This window comes from Falco punctatus (assembly GCF_963210335.1).
Source record: "Falco punctatus genome assembly, chromosome: 2".
In the NCBI taxonomy this organism is placed as follows: Eukaryota; Metazoa; Chordata; class Aves; order Falconiformes; family Falconidae; genus Falco; species Falco punctatus.
Window position 1 is genome coordinate 12,675,613 of NC_137581.1, and position 19,543 is coordinate 12,695,155.

The 19,543-nt window shown below is 41.0% G+C and overlaps 1 protein-coding gene across 4 annotated transcripts in view; it reads right to left on the bottom strand.

Moving 5' to 3' along the window:
- SESN3 (sestrin 3) overlaps positions 1-19,543 on the bottom strand; it is a 53,141-nt gene that overhangs the window by 9,796 nt on the left and 23,802 nt on the right. For 3 of the 4 annotated variants that reach the window (XM_080376995.1, XM_080376998.1, XM_080376997.1), the window contains exons 2-7: positions 11,286-11,351; positions 7,993-8,190; positions 7,190-7,372; positions 6,565-6,801; positions 4,824-4,992; positions 2,175-2,290 (exon numbers count right to left, since the gene is read on the bottom strand). In XM_080376995.1, the coding sequence (XP_080233121.1) occupies positions 2,175-2,290; positions 4,824-4,992; positions 6,565-6,801; positions 7,190-7,372; positions 7,993-8,190; positions 11,286-11,351 (969 nt within the window). The remainder of the gene's footprint in view (positions 1-2,174; positions 2,291-4,823; positions 4,993-6,564; positions 6,802-7,189; positions 7,373-7,992; positions 8,191-11,285; positions 11,352-19,543) is intronic. The other variant, XM_080376996.1, reaches the window with a different exon arrangement.

The following is a 19,543-nucleotide window of genomic DNA, read 5'->3' on the forward strand; positions in this document are numbered from 1 at the left end:
GCTGGATATCATTAGCCTACAGGAGAAAAAAACCAAACTTCTGAGTGTTGAGGCAATTTTCCACTGTCTGCTATGCCACTCCAACCACTGTCATTCTATGTGGGATGGAGTTTAAAAACTTGCTCCTCTTAGAGGCTTTCATGCTTAGCTCTGAGCAGAGATGGCAGTATTTACTTGAGCCAGGATGTACAATCATTGGGTAAAGTGCTGAACTGTCCTTGAACAAACTAATAAAATCCAGGCTGCTTTGGTCTTAGACAAGCACCTGGACTGCAAGGATAAAAGCTTGCCTGCTCATACCAGGAATAGGAAATCTTTGCAGAGTGGTGGCACCACAGCAGCATCAGAGAACAACCCTGCTTCAGAGCACCATGCAACTGCTCTCCATGCTGCAGCTACACAGAACATGTTAGTCTGCCACATCCTCGGCAAGGTGTTCGATCACTCAATCACTGATGCCATCTTTACAATGGAGGGCATCATCTCCATGTCCTTCCTGTGTCTGGCTGTTTTCAAAAGGTACTGCTGGGCAAGGGTCTTCACCCAGGCACTTCAGAGCACGTCTACTGGACTGAGCCCGATTAGGATAGTGGAGAAGAGTAGGCAGGGCAGTACTCTGCTGCCTGACAGAGGCATTCAGCGACTCTGAAACAGGCCACAACATCACATTTGGCTTCCAGCTGCCTGTCCGAAAGACCGTAAGGCTTGTGAGAAATACGCCATACCTACCAGCCCTGTACAGGTGTCTGGGACACCTGGGGCATCACAAAAGGCTCTGAAAGCCAGAAGACCCAGGATGGAAAAAAGTTTACTAATGGCAGCTGATACATACTAACAATGAAAAAGGAAAAAAAAAAAAAGTTTAAAGACATTCTGCTATGTATGGATTACCTTTTTCTATTCCTAAATTTAAATCCAGAGAGATAAAGGCCATCTTGTTTTATCAGAATAAGGATTAGATTTATTGCAGGGGTTTGTGACGCTACTGCAATTTAAATAGCATTAACGGCAGAGCATTTGGGAAGCTGTGTGTATATACATCAAACTGCTTAAGAGCAGGACATACTAATAAAGTTAAATCAAAGTGACTCCCCTGAATGTAGGCCAGAAGCTGTCCTGTTTATTTAAGAGTAGAGATGTTTTGGTTCCAATTTCAACTTCTGTAGAGCTTTTTTCCATGGGAGCCTGCTGCTCCTAAAGTACTTAAGCAGAATGTTTGATTTACAGGCACTGACTCTGCCTTATTCTTTTTGGCAGTATCTACCTACTTCAGGCTCATATAAAGACCACAAAGTGAATTGTCCAGATCAGTGGAGACTGATATATAGCTAAATACATTTCCTGTGAATGGTAATGGATTCTTTATTTTATACACTTAGATACATCTTCTGACTATGGAGCTTTCCTGCACCTACTGTTTTTTTAATTGAAGTTCTTTTGATTTGGTTTAATATTTCTTCCATTGCTTACAATTTATTATATAAACTGCAACAGAACCACTTAGAATGTTCCTCCTGTTATATATATTATGAAGTTCATGAGTCTGGTCATAGAAAAAGATGCCAATATGTAAGACAATGTACAGGTAAAATGTACATGCTGTTCTTTCAATGGCACTAAAAAATTACATTCAAATATAAGCAAAAACTTTAGGAATCGTATTTAGGAACTCTTTCTTTCCCAGCATTCAAAGTCCAGTGATATGGTGCATATATGAGAACGATACTCAGCAAATTGCTTTCACAGACATATACATATCTAGATATTGATAACCACTGGACAAAGAATACTTGGTAAAATGACAGGAATCAAACGAAGAGTTCTTCCAATGGATTTTTCTTCTATGAAATCTGGCGGGAAGTAAATATATTCTTTCTTTTCTACCCTTCACTTTTACTCCAGATTTAGTGATATGCTTTGTAGTTTTCAAACATTAATTCTGGTAGTAATTGGAGTAAGACTGAATGCCAAGTACTCCCTTGGCTGAGATTTACAAATAGTAAAAGACTCAAGGTAGATTTATGGAAGCTTGCAAATTATTTAATAGACCAGGACAAGAAAAGGAACATGCAACAAACATGCCCCACTACAAACGTTTCACACTATTTGCCTTATTTGCCCTGTAGTGAGATATACAAACATTCTTTAAGTGAATGTAATTTTAGAGATGGTACCTGAGCTCTGAATGTTGGCAGATGGTCTTCTCCTCGCCTTGCAAAGTCTTTGTACCCAAACCCAGGATCTTCAATATAGCGGGAGACATCTGTAGAAACTATTTCATCATCAAATGCTGTGAATAAAGCAGCAACATACTTTGTTTTAGGCTAGCCCATGAGTTAGCACTGACTTCCAACTACTACTCTACTACAGCACTAGAGAACACTTTTAGAAGTTGTGCAAACGAAGAGTGTAGAGGAATGAAGGCAGTGGGTTGATCAGCATTGATAACATGCAGCTGTGGCCTTGCCTCAGAGGCAGTGGGTTGATTGACATGGATGATGTGCAGCTGTAGCTCGTTCAGCTAAGTGGTTAAATAGCCCTGAGGAGGGTGGGGGAGGGGGTTGGATGGAGGAGGAGTGGTGTGGTCTGTCCTCTGGAGGAAGGAAAAACAGCACACAGCATAGACAGTAGAATCTAACTGATGGTAAAGCCTTGTTGCAGCTTGATAGCTTGCTTGTACTGCAACAGAAGAGGGTGGTATGAAGGGAACACTGCAATCCCAGTCTGCTTGCTTGTATGGGATCCATCCCCTTTATTGAGCCAACTAAATGTCAGCCTACACCAGACATCTAATGTACTTCTACAAAATGGGAAGAGATGGTCTAAACTTCTGTCTGGAGGTGTGCTCTTCTCTCTGTTGACTTCTGAGGGGGGCTAGGTATCTTAAATCAGAAGATGAATCCCATTTGTAAAGTCATTGTGCTAGGATAAGAAACAGGGAAATGTACCCCTGACAAAGTGACTGCTATGCTGAGCAGATACAGCATCAGGAAATACACCAGCTCTGTTCTATAAACTGGAGTACGAGCAACCAGAAAGCAAAGCAACACTTCACTTGTAAATATCAGTTGAAGATTATATGAAAGCAAAGAGCGCTACAGTACATCAGGCTGAAATTCTGCCAGAAGCTCTAGTAACTAAGCATCTTCAAAGAGCTCCAAAATGTGTCACTAAGCAAGCACAGGTTCTCTATCAGGAATCAATCTTTCCCTCCCAAATAAACAGGTGGCTTGATTGTGTAACTACCTCTACAGAAGTTGACTACTGCATAGCTGACTGCATTTGACCCTGATGTTAAAATCCTGGGTTGCTTCCACATGCGTTGACAGAACAGTTGCCATATGTCTGCTGTTAACACCTTGAAAATTCAGTTAATCTAAGAATTGCAGAACTGCTTTATCTCCTCTTTGCCTCATTAAACAATCAAAACATGGCTGTGTAGGAAGAAGCTTGCACAGCATCTGCTACAGCAAATCCTCAGTGAAGAATAAAAAACCTGCGTACACACACACTCCCCTGACACGGACTGAATTTCATGAAAAGGTAGAGGCTCGACACATGGAGACTCCTCAAACTCAAACCAGCAAAAGGCAAAAAGGGAGGAAAGTCAACAAAACCATCAGCAATTCCATCAAAAAAACCCTTCTGTCCCAAACAACACCTCTTCCTTATACACCTAAAGTTGCAGAAACCCACGGAAATCCTAATTTGACAATGAAACTGCAATGGGCATCCATTTACCCACACTGTTGATACTGTCTGACCAAATCAAAACAGAGCAAGAATGGACAATGCCCATTTCTTAAAATCCAGCCATGAAGTTGCTGGACCTATCTTCTTTTCAGAGCATGTTCCTAGAGAGCCACAAAACAATCTCCCTGTTGATCCACCATACATTCTTCCTCCCTTCTGGGCTCAGTGCAAAAAAACTTAGATAATATTCAGACACATTTGGTCCGGAGCTGCTGTGGTCTGAATTCACAGTGTCAGTAAACTGTGAAGCATTTTAGAGGTAACTGCTTAAAAAGACACAAGCTATCATTTTCGCATAGGCTCTACTATAAGGAAATGGTTGGAAATTCTTACGGTCTTAATAGTATTCTTTCTTTGAACACTTTCTTCAGAAAAAACCCCCACCCTCCTGTCTATAGAAAATAGATTTCATTGTGTTTTCATTGTATTGTTAGAGATGAAGGCCTCCAGAGCACATGAAAAATACTGGAGAAGAGGCTTTCAGCTCAGAATTTTGAACATTATTTAAGAATTTTTTTTAAAAACTAAGAATCTCTATCACAGCACAGGCAGTGGAACAGCACAGTATTATGATCACTCAGAATGGCAAGTTAGAAATGTCCTTTCCAGGTGGACAGTAAGTGGTGAAGAAGTTGAGCCTCATCCCAATCTACTTTCTGAACTAAATGCTGTATCTGAAGACTACTTGTTGAAGTTCTAACTGCTGCAGAACCTACGCCTGTGAAATACTACTGAATATTTACATGAATTAATTAGTTCTAAGATATAGATATAGATACAAAGCATATAAAGAAAGAGAAATTTACACCCAACTTTTCAAAAAAGTCTACAGGCTTGTTTTTTTTAAATATACAAAAGCTAAATTTCAAATAGCAAAAAGGATGGTGTTATTTACCAACCAAGAAATCCTAAGCAGATGAAGCAAGTGACAGGACCACCCTTACTACACTCCTACTAGACCAAGAGTCAGAATAAAGAAATGGACAGAAAAAGTTGAAGTCACTGAACTGGCCTCAATTGTTTAGTTCTTACAAAGCACAAATAAAAAGGAACTGGAAAAGCACAAATACCTCCACTAATTACTAGCAGACTCTCCTTCTTCTCCTTTTCAAAGCGAGTTGCCATTTCTTCCTGAGAGGCTTCTTCATCCTCTTTATCTTCTTGTAGCCTCTTCATCCTTTCCATTAAGGCCTCCAGCTCACTTAAAGAATCTGTGATCTGCAAAAACACCATGACATTCTGCAAAATTAGAAGATAGACAACGTGTGTCATCTTCAGACTTCATGCTTGACAACAAACGTTCTCAAAAACAGGTAGCAGCAGCAGCAAACACAAAAACTTGAGCCCGAATGCGTTTTGTCACATACAGCGCAGACAAACAGCTTTCAGACAGCCAGAAGCGAGCTGGGAAGTGTTAATCTAACCTATCGCAGTAATCTACTGCAGTAGGATTAACAGCAGAAAAGGTGGTGTTTGAATATGGAAGCCACAGTCACTTACAATATATATTCCACCACATAGATGGCCCAGGGAAAGCCATCTGAGTGCCCTACATGTTATCAGAAAACAACTTTTAATATCGAGGTAACTTATTTCAGTCTATCGGTAATGCAGAATACATTTCTGAAGAGATACAGTGCAATACTACAACACAGGAACACAACCCGAGACAGCAAATGAGCAGTTTTCATTATATGTGATCAAAATAACCATTATGTTGACACTTTTTCTTGCTTTTGTGAGGGAACCAGGCCTCCTTGCTAGAAATACATCAGTCTGGAGTTCTGTGATCTGTACTTATAATTCAGATTTCTCTTAAGATACTAATTGTTTGGTTTTTTCTTTTCCTTGTGATTCTGTTCTGGTGCCCATAGCTACAGTTGTTTTCTAGTGTGCCACTCACTGCTTTAACAAGCAGCACAGCTGCAGCTGCAGCCCACTGACCACTGCATATGGGGAATAAGACACACCAGCGATTTGAGCTACCATGTCTTACAGCCCAGAAATTTAAGATACAGCAATTGAACTGACTGATCACATGTTCACATTGTACTACTAATTTTTAAAAATTTATCTCATGACTCTGCTCATAATCCTGATCTTCCATCAAAGGCAATGAGGCTAAATCATCAATTGGTATTAAATCATGGACACATCACCAAAGCATTATAGAGCCACTTTCAGAAAAAAATCCGCATTTAATATTTTTTATTATTATTTTTTATCATATTTTTTATTATTTGAAAAAAAAAGATTTTATTAATTATTAATTGAAGTTCTCTCTTGGTTGATACAAGACTAGAATACCAGTGTGAAAAAGTGATTTTATTTCAGACAGTTCCTCCCATCTACATGGAAGCGTTTCAGAATTGACCTGTTTTGTGATTGTAGGCCATGAAGTCAAAATTATTGTTATTATGATGATGACTTCTGGGCTTTTTTTCCCCATTTCTTTTTTCATCCCACATGTTAGGAACATGGATGACACAACGCTCCAGTCAGCGACACACTATCTGAAGAAACCTGGACTTCAAGCTTTCAGCTGAAAGTAAAGTTTTAATCTTGCCCAATGGGTTGTGACATCAGCTATCAAAATCACAGCGCTGTCTGACTACCACCCACTGTTACAATGTGGTTTTCAACTGACTACACTGAAAACTGCTAGATGAACCTAAGAGTTACCAGATTCAAGCATTCCAGTAGAGTAGACAAAAACTTTCAGACTACCCTGAAATTTAAACAGGAAAGCATGGAAGAAAGCTTTCTAATGCAAAACAGAGGCAAGCAAAAGAATCTTCTTGCAACACTAACCCCAAAGTTGCTACTTGTGAGGGATGCATTTTCTATGTTGTTGTCATTGGCAAGATCACAGACACAGAAGTTGTTGACTGCTATAAGTCTGACTCCATTAGATGTATCCGGATCTCTCTCTGGATTAATGCCACTACCAAATACAAAACTTGCCAAGGCATGATAATGTGCCAACAGGACAACAGCATGCACCAGTTCAGGAAGAGACCAATTATTTTCCCCAGTCTTGACAAGTTTCTGAAATGAGAATAAAAAAAGTGTGAGTATAAAATTTCTTTTGGCCCCCTTTTCTATAAAACACTATGTATTTTAAAAAGGGATCAATTCCTTTCTTCCAATAATACTGTATTGCTCTTGCATGCTAACTGTCACTGGATTAAAAAAAAAGGAGATACCTAATGTATTACCTCTTTTCTTTTGGGATAATTTTAGTCAGTGCTATTCCTAAAAATAAATCTTGTGGGGTTTGTCACATAGAAGAACTTATTGGCTTATTCAGTACTCTAGTACTGCCCTGAAGTTTTTAAACTCAAGGTAATGAAGCCTAACCAGGCGCTTGTGTAGTTCTTAGGAATTCTTATTACCGGACGTTTACTGCTATTACAGAGCATGACTTAACAGGTACCTGAATGTGCTCCTTTGTGATTAGCCAGGGCCGGTGTGCAAGGAGTTTGTTTATTTCGTTCAGATTTTTCAGTCTTTGGGGAATGTATTCTAAACCATTCAACCACTCTGCAATCCCGCCAGTCTTCAAAAACTCATCAACGTGCATATTTATTAGGTAGGAACACTGATGTCTGGCAGCAGCCTGGAATCAGTAAGCACAGAGGGGAAAAGTGCAGCACGTTAGTGTGTAATCTGATTTTGCTGCAAGTGGAAGACAGGTTACTAACACAAAACAGAAGTATAATTTCATTCCAAAGGGCTATGTTTTATATTGCAATGCATTTCTATACAGTACGGAGGATTCTCCAATAAAACGTCTCCAAGGATGGAGATCACACAACCACTCTTGGCCCCTGTTGCAACGTCATGACATCCTCATGATAAAAGCTGTTTTCCTAGTGTCCATCTGGAATTTGTTGTGACTGGAGTCCACTGCACCTCATCCTACTGCTGCACACTGATGGTTAAATACGAAGAAATAAGGTTACACAGCTTTAACCGCTCTCTGCAAAACCTCACTCTTGTGGCCATGTGAGAAGTGTATCATTGTAAGAAACAGGGAAATATGTTGCCAATTCCCCCCTCCTACTGAAAACTTCTGTCCACGCATGCCTTGCTCTGATGAAAATCACCTACAAAAATTCATACTCTGTCAAAATATCACACTAGTCTCTCTTTTCCAAAGCCTTCCATTTTTCTTCTTTTTAAAATAACACAAGTCAAAGTTGCAGGAGAAACTATATATAGCCTGTTGGTACATACCATTATAGCAATGTAGTGCCTATAGGGCAAAGGAAGGGGCCCATCCATGCGCAGCATATAGAACTGGCTGCGGAGGAAAGACTCCAGGTACTGAGTATGGATACTCATGACCTGTGTGATGTTGTCCAGGCGACCAGATGTTGAGTATTCTTCCACAAGAAGATTAGTACGTTCATCCAAACCATTTGCTTGCATAACCTTAAAAATAAGATGGACAAACTTAACAGAGAAAGAGATTTTCTCTAGCTTTAACCCTGGAAAGAAGCATACTGCAATCTGAAAGGTTTGCTCGTGTACAAACTTAAGAGGCGATGCTGGAGATCCAGATGTGTATTTGTAAATACACATGCTTGCATGTGTGCGAATACACACGTACAGATGCTACTTGTATACTGAGAACTGAAGCGCACTTTACACTGTACCTCTGTTAATCTCCTGTGTTTCTATGAAAACCAAAACCATTTTTCTGTAGATATCCCCAAAACAGCTAAACTTGCAGATGCTTGAAGTCAAACCTGTAGACAGAGCTGGAAGTAAGCAAGAACTAAATGGAAAGGAAAGTCTTGTCTTTGTGGAAGTCAGCCAGTATAGACACCACCCCAGCATTCAGCCCTAAAACCAATTTCAAAATTAATGGAGAGGAACTGGGTTATGTAACCAAATCATAGAAACAGCCTGGCAATCTACCCCTTCTGTGCTTGTATAATTGAAGAGGAGATCAAATGCTAATTTGCCCATAACATTCAAGTATTATTTAGAATAGGAATTTAATGCTTTCTTTAAACAAAAGCTGTTCTTTAATTATTCCAACCAATCCAAACCTTGGGCACAAGATGAAATGAAACAGCAAAAGTATAAGTAGTTCTCGCATTGCAAGCCCTGACACAGTATTAGTGCTGTTACTCAGCGTTTATCACCAAGAACAGCCATTCTCAACATGTTTGCCGCTGAAGTTACGAGCACAAGACTAGAATGCCCACTATTTATTCTGAAACTGCACAGTATTAAATGAGCCAGCTTACCACTGCAACCACCATGAAATGAGAAAACATTTTAGCTGGTTTACTGCACATGAAGATAGAAAGCACCTAAACCAAGAAGATAAAATGCTGAAACTTTGAGGATACAATAGCTGAAATACTCCTATTCAAAGTAAGTTTCCCTTCTTTATGATGGGCTGATGAATGGACTGTGTCTCAAATATTTTTCCATCAAATCTTATATAGAAGGTACATAAAAAGAAACGCAAACAACATGCCACATTTTCACTTCTCACCACTGTACTTCCCTGTTTTATTTTGTGGGCCCAGAAAGAAAGGGAAGAAGCAGCTAGGCAGTTAGGCAGCTCCATCATGTTTACATTTCACTATGGCAGCTTTTCTGTGTTTTGTACCCAAAATGATGCCTCCGCAGTTTTCCTTAGGAATGTTTTTACCATTGGAACTTTATTCACACATTAGAGATCCTCTTATCTCACTTATTACTTGTGTGTCCCTTGTGCCACTCCAGGAAGTCTTACCCTTCAGCAAGTGCACCTCCTGTGTGTGTAAGAGATCTTTGTCTCATTTAGTAGTTTCTTGAGGAAATCATACTTCCCGTGTCTCTGGCAAGGTTTCTAATCTTCTCCAGCTTGACAGGAGTTTTCCTTGTAACAGTACAAGTTATGGAGAAGAAATTCTGCTAACCAAATTGAAATATAATCCTGTAGGACTGCACCGTTGCTATGTTAGGCATAGCAATATGCTGCATTATTGCTTCCGAGATTTATCTCTACCTGTATTACCATCCCCTTCATACTGTATACGTACCTACTTCTGATTTATTACCATCCATGGAACCACAAACATGTTTTTTTATTCTGCTTGTAAAGCTTTATGGCACTTTAACAGGAACCTTTATAGTTAAGTTGTTATTGCTCTGTCAATATTCCTTCCATTACGACAATAAAGCAGGCTTTGACATGAGCAGTATTATTATAAAGATTTGTGAGACAGTCAGTGTGTTACTGATCTCTAACTGCATCCTTTCTACCCAGTGTATTATTTTATGCTGAGGAGTGGGGGGAAAATGTAGTAATTTGCTTAAAAAACAGTATTTAACATTTGTTTGTGATACTCAATGGCTATTTTATCTATGCAGGTGGAGGTTCCCTACTTCTACTGGGTAACTGCTGGGGTTACTCCTTTCTGAAAGCTACTCAGTGACTCCTCCTGCACGCTTGGCTAGCAACTTTACCAAGTTTATCAGCTCTGAAAGAAAGTTATTAACAATTCTCTCAGAATATGTTACAATCTTAACTACACTTATTTTTCTACTTTTTATACAATTATTGACTTTACAAGAAAAATTACGTCATTACCAAGTTTGGCAACTCAATTTCATCTTGTATTTCACACAAAAGGGAAGTCCTTTTCACAAGTTTGGCCAGCTGGACCTCATTTTGCTCCCCTCTTCCCAAGTCTAAAAGACTCTTTTGGACCTCTCTTCCTTTTTGCTTCATTATGTTTTCTTGTTACCAGCCTTTACAGTCTGTTTGTTTCCCAGTTCAAACCTTGCCAGTGTATAAATGGAGACAGATTCAGAGAACAGCAGCTATCTCATCTTCCAAAATGTCTTTTTGCCGTTCTAGCATATGAATTACCTGCCTTTAGCAACTACTTGAAACAAAACAAAAAAAAAGGTCCTGGTTTCAAGTGGGCCATCCCAAATAATTAGTTGATCAATAAATAATACTCTGTGAAGACCAAGATCACAGGAGAATACCACTAAAGCAAAGTTTCTACTTTCTGCAGCAAGCTGCAAATCAAGGTTTAAGTTGAACGCTAAATCATGGGCAGAAATTTTGAGTTTCAAGCGAAATCGTACCTTTCAACCATAAATTCTCTCAAGACCCACAGTTACAGTCTAAGAGTTAAGTCATATTTTCAGGTTCTCTCAAACTGAAGGTCAGACACTGCTCTGAGAGCTATAAAATCATACCACTGCAGTACTGGATAGGCCTCCCCTTAGGCCTGGCATTAGGAGTAGTGAGTGATCATCCCCCAGGAGAAGAGCAGAGCCGGCGCTCATGGCTGTCTCCAGGAGTGCTGGCAACCGGAAAAATGTCAAACAGCACCGCTTGTGTGCGATGGCAGGGTGGTTCTTACCCACTGGGGCCTGCTCCAGAGAAACCATCACTTTTGCTGGCAAAGAGCTCATCCAGGTACCACGGGAAAGCAGGTTCATAAAACTGTCCTGTACTGTTTCCATTTCAAAAGCAACCACCCACCTGGCCCAGCTAACCACAAACTTACTTCATTCTCTGGTATAAAGGCACTTGGTCCTCTTGTCAATGGCGGGGAGACTTGCACTCTTTTTTCCTGCAAGACAGTCACATACGTTGGTCAACATCAGGAATAACATACTAACTTGCTTATTTTTCTCACAAGATGAGATCTTCAAGGCTTGGATTTGGTTCTCTTCCCAAGGACACCTGGTTGCTTTACAGCCAAGTGAGGAGGTGAAGCCACCACACTGAACTGGTTCCATCAGCTTCGCAACCCCTGTACTCTGCATGAATCAACAGCAACGATTTCAGCAAGGGATAAGACAGGAAAAAAGCAAAAAAGCTAATCCCGACTGGTTTACAGACCAGCTTGAAGATATATAGACAACAGCAATAAAACATTTGGCACGATGCTAAAATTAGCCATCGGATTGAATGGAAGTTGGGGAAGCGGAGGGGAAAAAAGGCCTCACTCGGGAAATTATAAGCAAAACGCCGTTTTCTTGAATATCAGCATCTGATGAGACCCTCACTGTTGCAAAGAGTGTACGGACTTTGCGTGCCAAACATTGGCATGTAAAGCCCTGTCCATGCCAACCGGTTAAAGGCTTGTTCCAGAAACCCAACACAATGGCCGCCTCACTCAGCTGCCAACCCTGCAGGAGAACCCACGCGCCACGCAGGCCTTGCTGCGCATACCCTAGCTGGAAGTCATGAAACACCCTTTGAGGATGATATATTTAGTACACAACGGGCTGATAGCGTAACAAGAGCCAGAGAACTATTTTGATTTATGAGGAATAAGAAATTGAACTAAGATAAACTGTGGAGGCTTTCACAGTGTGGCTGCTGACAGCCAGAGGGGTAGAGGGGACCTGGAGGGGCTGGCCGCTCCTCTGGCTTCACCAGGGGCAGGACCAGCACTGTCCATGCCATTCCTGACTGATGTTGGTCCACCTCCTCTTAAAGACCCTCCTGAAGGTTCCTCTGTCTCCCTGGGTCATTTATTTTGGTGACTAACTCCTCAGACCGTTACGAAGTTTTCCTAATGGTCCAGCCTGAACTTCCTTGGCAGTCGTTTAATGCCACTGCCTCCTGTCTTTTCTTCTCTTCCTCTTTATGGTTATATTCCACCTATCTGGGAACTATGGCTGCACACTTTCTCAAGTCCCCAGCTGCACCACGGCGTTTGTGACTCTCAGTAAGTCATCCACCAACAGCAGGATCGGATTTGCATACTAAATATTTCGAGACCCTAACATGGAAGTCCGAGGTTTTCCATAACAAATGACTCTTAAATACCTCTGCCAGGGGGGCTTAGGCTTAACTGCCATGTGCATAAACAGCAGTGCCGGTCCCAGAAGGAGCATGCCACCAATTTCCACACAGGAAAATGAAGCCACTGGAGCTGTGTAACTATTGTCCTGCTCCTTAAAAACATCCTGTCCTTTCTAAATTAGATTATGAAAAAACATGCAAAATTCAGAAGTGGTTATTCACCAAAGATGTTCCAAAGCAAACTCTCACAGGACAATTACATTTTTGACTTTGGCATAATTAGCTGCTAAAAGATGCAGAAATAAGCTGAATGTGCTGTGTGAAGCCCAGCAATCAGGAGACAACTTACTGCAACCGCTGCCTGCTGTCATAATCCCAAAATCCCATAAAATACTTACGAATCAAATGCACTCAGTCTGAAGTAAGAAGAGAGGGTGCAGAGAGACTGGGTACCTGCACATGCAACCCCTTCCTCACACAGCTACACAAGGTGCAAGAAGACATCCTTCTAAGCTTTAAAAACACAATCTTGCTGGCAGCCAGTCATTTCTGCCAACATTAAAAAAAGAAACACTTTTCAAGATTACTATTAAGGTTGAGTTTTACTTGTTTTATGATTAAATTAGAGTTTAAAACCTTCACTTCATACTGCATAATCTAGAGGAAGCAGCTTTCACAAGCAAGACAACTTGGTAGCTGCAAACTGCCAGCTCTCCCTGGAGCACAGGTCTGAACCAGAGCTGAATGCCTTCTCCATCCTGCTCTCTGACCTATACCCTGCTTCTTCAGGCTCTGCAAAGCTGGTCCTTGAGGCCAGACTAGGGCAAAAAAATGCACACGCTCCTTCTAGCAGGATCTGGCCTCTGTTCCCCCATTTCCCCACTCAATGTGACTGCTATTACTCCTTTGACCCTGCTACCGCTGAGAAGGAGGAAATGGTACTTAGTTGGATGAATGCAGGCAACTTTCTCCAATGAATTCCTGTGAATGACAACAGAAAGCCGAGGAGACAGTCAGACACGAAAAATTAGACGTGTTAAATATACCACAAAAAAGACAAAACCCAGCTCCTTTTGGGTGGTGACAATTCTAAAAAACGCAAGCCTAAAAAGAGCAGACAACCAACCAAAACAAGAACAAAAAATCAAACCCCCAAACATGGTAACTCAAGTTGGTGTGTCTAATCACAGCACACTTCCAGGGAGCTGGGTTTTTTCTATATTAGAAGTGTATGCTCTTCCCTTCCATCAACACAAAAGTTCTTTTGCTTTCACGCCAAAGCTTTTAATTTATTAAAACTGGTTCAAACAAGCTTGTCAGAAGGAGCAAACATCATCTGGTTGCACAAGTTCTCAGGATGCTATTAATAAAAACATGGGAAGTTTACAAGCATTAAGAAAGATAATGTTGGCTTTGTTGAGCTGTACATACGAACCACTGCATCTGGGCACGCTTTATCTAGAGCAGTGATTTAAGTCTACCCAAGAATCCAAATATGAAAAACTACGTATGGGAACTGCAAAGCAACTTTGCAGATACATGATCCTTTATGGTGAAAGTTCTTGCAAAGCTTCTTGTTTCTCAAGAAAGCGGGTTTGTTTTCCTGTCCAACTAGTCTTTGCAGGTTACACTAGCTATCGCTAAGTCAACCAGGGTCCCAAATATCTTGTTTGAAATTGGATTCTTACGCCAAGTTGAAACAGGTTGCTCAGCAACGATAATGCTGCACACATATCAGCCATTTTCTGCTTCTCGTTCCTCCAGAAACACATTACCACAGTATGAGTAAGTTCTCTTAAAAGGTTTGCAACACATTCCATTTACATTAAGACTAGCACCTTTTGGGGGAGTGCTTCTTCAGAAGGAAAAAGATGATGAAGAGCTTCAAAGATAAGCACAGAATACCTAGCCCAGGCAAGTTACTAGGAAAAGGGCCATTACAAGCCAGAGCCTAGAAAGTGGCTTTGCAGTAGCATGCTGCAGCATCAGGCAGCAGAACAAGACCTCTACAGAGCATGGGAGAGCTGCTGCAGGAATTCATGAAAAATCAGGTCTGAGCAAGCTTTACCTGTGACTTGCCTTCTGTCCTTAAGCTGCACTTGCAATGGTGTCAGGAGCTAAATATCAGGAATTGTTATGGTGACAAAGTAAAACCATTTTGTAATTCCATGTCTATAATTTGCAAGGAACACCTTCATCCCTCGGCGAACTCTGCCCAAATTGCACAGAGCCAAAAACTGCGACCTGCCATCTCCAGGTTTATTTTTAGTTGTGGCACTGACTGCGCACCCTCCCTCCAGAGCCAAGAGGCTGCGGGCACTGGGACATGGCACCTGCATCTCAAATAGCTGTTAGGCTGCTGTGGCAAAGGAAGGGATGCCAGAGCCGCTTGGCTGGCGACATAGCCGTGAAGCCCAAGCTGGAGCAAGCATGAGGCTGGCCGGCACTGGGACAGCACAGCAGCTTTCCTCCCAAAGCCTAAAGCAAAAGAAATAACCCTTCCTCCTCTTCGCTATCACATGAGTCACCATGTCCTCAGGCTTTAAAGAAATAGCTATTTTTAGCAAGCTCTAAAAGGAGGCCGTTTTATTTGAGAACAGAGCTGCTAGCTGGCGGGGCTGATTGAACAGCTGGTTTAGAAAGTGCTTCTGAATACCCACGAACGCAGAAAGCGCAAGTGAGAAGCAAGTGGTTGCACTAATGCGGGTGCATGAGAGCTCCTCACACACGTGGTGCACAAAAACTAATTCAAACTGAACTCAGTATCAAGGTGGTTATGCTGCAACTGGGAAGAAAAATCAAAAATCACGGGGAGGAAACATTTTGCACCTCAGGAGGGAATATGGCAAGTGGTGGCAATGCTACCACTCATGTCCCTGCAAATGCCCAGAGCAGTGCAAGCGGCTGGGAAACACCCAGAAAGGGGCTCAGAGCTTCCACTGACAAAAACTGCTATCATTATAAAGACATTAGGATAATTGGGCACTATATGAAACATAAATCCTAAGGGCATTCCAAAATCAGCTCCTCCTGAAGAAGAAACCCTTTTTCCTAAACAAGCAGGAATTGTTTTTTGGGGAAAGGCAATGAATATTTTGCTATCATCTAGCATTTCTAAGGAACTGTGGTTTAAATTCAGTGGTCTATCTCTTTATAATACTCATTATCATCTGTGTCAATTACCTGAGTTGAGTCCATCACTGGGACACCTTGGGGAGAGCAGAGAACTGGGTTTAGGACTCCCTATCTGGGGCTGAATCTCCCCAAAGGGATCGATTTTTTTCCCAGTCTCAAATTTATCTTTAAAGTTCTTCAAAATCGAAATACACCAGTTCAGTCTCACAGACTCGACGCTGCAGATCCCACTTTGGTTTTCAGTCTGACAGACACAAATGCCATGAATTTTAGTTCACACGGTACAGGCAGTATTATTTGGTGGTGGTTGTGGTTAAACCCCTACCTACAGACTGGTTTCCACTTTCAGTTCTTGGATCCTGAGGCAGGGTCTACCTCCACCTGCTCTGATCACAGTCAAATATTCTGGGTTTCAGTAAATCCTACCACAATTTTACAGTCATACTGGACCATCTGCTCTTTCCATCCTTGCTAAAGACAGAAGAAAGGATGAAAACAAAAGTAAAAAATAAAAAGTTATCTGAACACTGATTGTATCTTAGATTTTACTATTATTCAAACCTTTCCTTAGGATGTGGGAGGGCTTTTCTTTATTTCTACATATGCCAAGTTGTATTTTAATTTATCCACCTAACTTTGTCAGAGGAAGAGCAGTTTAGAAACATGGCATAAGTTTATGATGCATCCAACTCATTTCAGGTGGAAACTTTAATACTTTTCATAGATTTACAGAGGATTAATGTAATATTTAAAGCTACACATAGTCTTGCTGACTAAAAGGAAAACTTAATAGTCATCGTTTACTTGCCTTCACATGTCAGTACTCCAGGGAGGTTCTGACTGACAAGAATAAAAAAGCATATTCATCAAAGCTGTGAAATTTTGAAATCTACTGACAAACATTTCTTGGTGCATCATTTTTTAAAGAAAAAAAAACTGTTTATGGCATTTAATGTAATAAAATCAGGGGCTTTATAGCTTCAGAATGTATCTGAAATTCATCTCAAATTAAGTTTGCATTGCAATTTCAAAAATTTAGATACACATTAGAAGGGTAAACCTTGGTGTCCTGTTTTTCAAAACAATTTCCATACAGAAAGAAAGGACAAAGGAGAAAATAGGAAGAGGGGCAATCTGAACGATGCACAACACTTCACATTTGCTGACAGTGCAGAACTCCTCTTCATGACTGACCCATTCCTGTAATTAAACAGAGGACGTACCTCCAGAAGCAATAAAAGAAGTGTTCAGAACAAACAACGTCAAAATGTTGAGAGTTCACGAAGTAAAAGTCCTAGCCTACAGTCATTTGTTAAGGGTATTTCAAGTGTTTTGCAATGGTTTCTTCCTCTTAACAGACTGTACGAGTCCAAAAATGCAAACTAGGTGATAAAGATGAAAATTAGCAGAGGAAGTCAAACAGTAGGAAATCTTTTTTTATGGAACAGCATTTCAAAATACTTAAAACAGTCACTGTTAACATTTAAGAATTTGGCATCTTTGTGCCTAACAGCTGATGAAGTGGTGCAAGGAGCTGGGAAGAGAGCCAGTGCAGTACAATTGATGGGGAGCTTTTGCTTTGGTAACAGGTTACAGCCCTTTTGGATTTCATACAATAAAAGGAAGCCTATCCCAAGTTCCCATCCCTCCACCAGCTATTAAGAACACAATCCACACTAATTAGAAACCAAAGGGCAGCAATTTCTACCCAACTCAAGATGGATGGCCAGGCAGCAGTAGTCTAACAGCGGTTCCTCGATCTTCGGAAGATATCCGGTATACTCAGCCTATGGAGAAAACCTCAGAAGTGAACACATAGTTACTGGCAGAAAAGCCTATTGCCTTTTTTATAAAGAAAACCTACATCTACATCCTTTTTTATCCTACTTCTGTTGCACTACATTCCCTGTCCTGGAGATAATTTCTAGTAACCAAAACCAACCTTCAACTACATCTGGGAGCAGACAGGCAAGGACTGCAAGTCAAGTCAAACACCAGAGTAACAGGTATGCTGCAAAATACTTCTTTATTTAAGAAGCCTGAACCGTGTTCTGCATTTTTGTCAGTACATATCTGAATATACCAAGTAAAAGATACACCTATAACTTACTCTTGATGTAACTGGAGTAGTACATCTGAGAAAGGCTGAGGTTCCGGACTGGAAAAATGGTTAGATCTTCAGATTTGCTCAACTAAAGGTGTCAAGTCAAACCTAAACATTGACTATTAACACACAAAAAAGATGAGAGACAAACAGCTACTTCTACTTCCCTGTTGCTAAAGAATCACTTCTATCTAATTTAAGGCAAACTTCAAAACCTGAGGTCTTAGTCATGCCCCAATCCTTACCAGATACCAAGGGTGAAACTCAACTGACCAAACACAGACAGCCAAATCAGAGTTAGCTGGCTGGATCCTGGTTACAAGTGAAAAAGTAAGCTGATGTCTAACTCGGGATGAGATCAGTTGTGTCATGGAAAAGCCTGGTTTTCCTCCACAGACTAACAGGAATCCACAGCTAACCAGGTCAAACGCAGTGGTCTGAAGTTAGGCAAGACATGTACTACCAGCAGACAACAAATGGGTCTTCTGGTCTATTTCAGCCTTCAGAAAAAAAACAACCCCAAAACAAAACACCAAAAACTGAGCCAAAAGAAAAAAGAAAAAACAAAAAAAAGAAAAAAGAGACAAAGCAAAGCTTCCCTCATCAGTCCATGGAGAACCTCACCTCCTTCCCTCCTTTTGCACAACCAACGGTAACACTGGATTTTGTGTGCTCCCCTAGAAATGCCCTCAGGACAGATCCTCTTGTGATTGTCAAGATGACTCAAGATTCTATGAGCATGGCAGAAGACCATATTCTATATTTCAACAGCATCAGATATCAAGAGCAAAAGTTACAGTGGAAAACTTCAGTGGTTTAAGCTGGGACTTGTTTTATCTGTACCTTGGCCCACTTCCACCTTCAGATTTAGTCCAAGTCTGACATACTGAGACCAGTATTAGCTAGTTTGGGAAACACAGCCTTTAGCCACTAAATTGGCAAAACTGCCATCACGTTAATCTGCCACACCATCAGCCAGGACAGCAACGCTGCTTGCTAATGAAGAGTCTCCGAAGCAGCACGGCATATCCGTTAATCCGCCACCTCCCATGCAGAGAGCTGCCTCATCCTGCCTGAGCACAGCCCATCCACCCAAGCCTGGTTTCTCTCTGCCGGCGGGGTCCCATGTGCTTGGGAGGCTGCATGCTCAGCGTGGGCATGGGCCACGCATGTGGACTCTGTCCTCCTGCAGAGAGACCGTTATCAACTTCCCCATTCGATCCACGCAGCAAACCGCTGCCAACAGGTAGAACAAACATTTGATAGAAAGTACAGATAAAACAGCAGCTGCTTTGACAGACCTGAAAGAATACCTAAATTAACTACTGATAGCACAGCCTCTTTACTGTACAGTAGTTGAATGGTTAAATACTTGAATTCATAGACACACACGCGTTTGATTTATTGGGCATACTGCCAGTCGGAGAGGCATAACTGGTAGATATTAAAAAAAAAAAAGACAGACCCCTAGGGTTATGTAAATCTGTCATGTATCTCTGGCAGAACTGCCTCCCAAGAGTGCTCTGCTGAATTTTTAATGGAAGTATTGTCTGAAAATACATGCCTTGTAAGCAAGCAAAATTGAATGGTATTCATCCATACTGTAAATGCATAATGGCATCCTTCTACTGTGAAGAAAGTTGGGTTTTTTAAAAGTATTTCAGAGATGCTAAATGTTTGAAATACTAGATTAATATAACAGCAGCACACAGCAAAATACTCCAACAATGTATTTTAAAGAAAACCTTTAACGGACTCCATTGCAATTC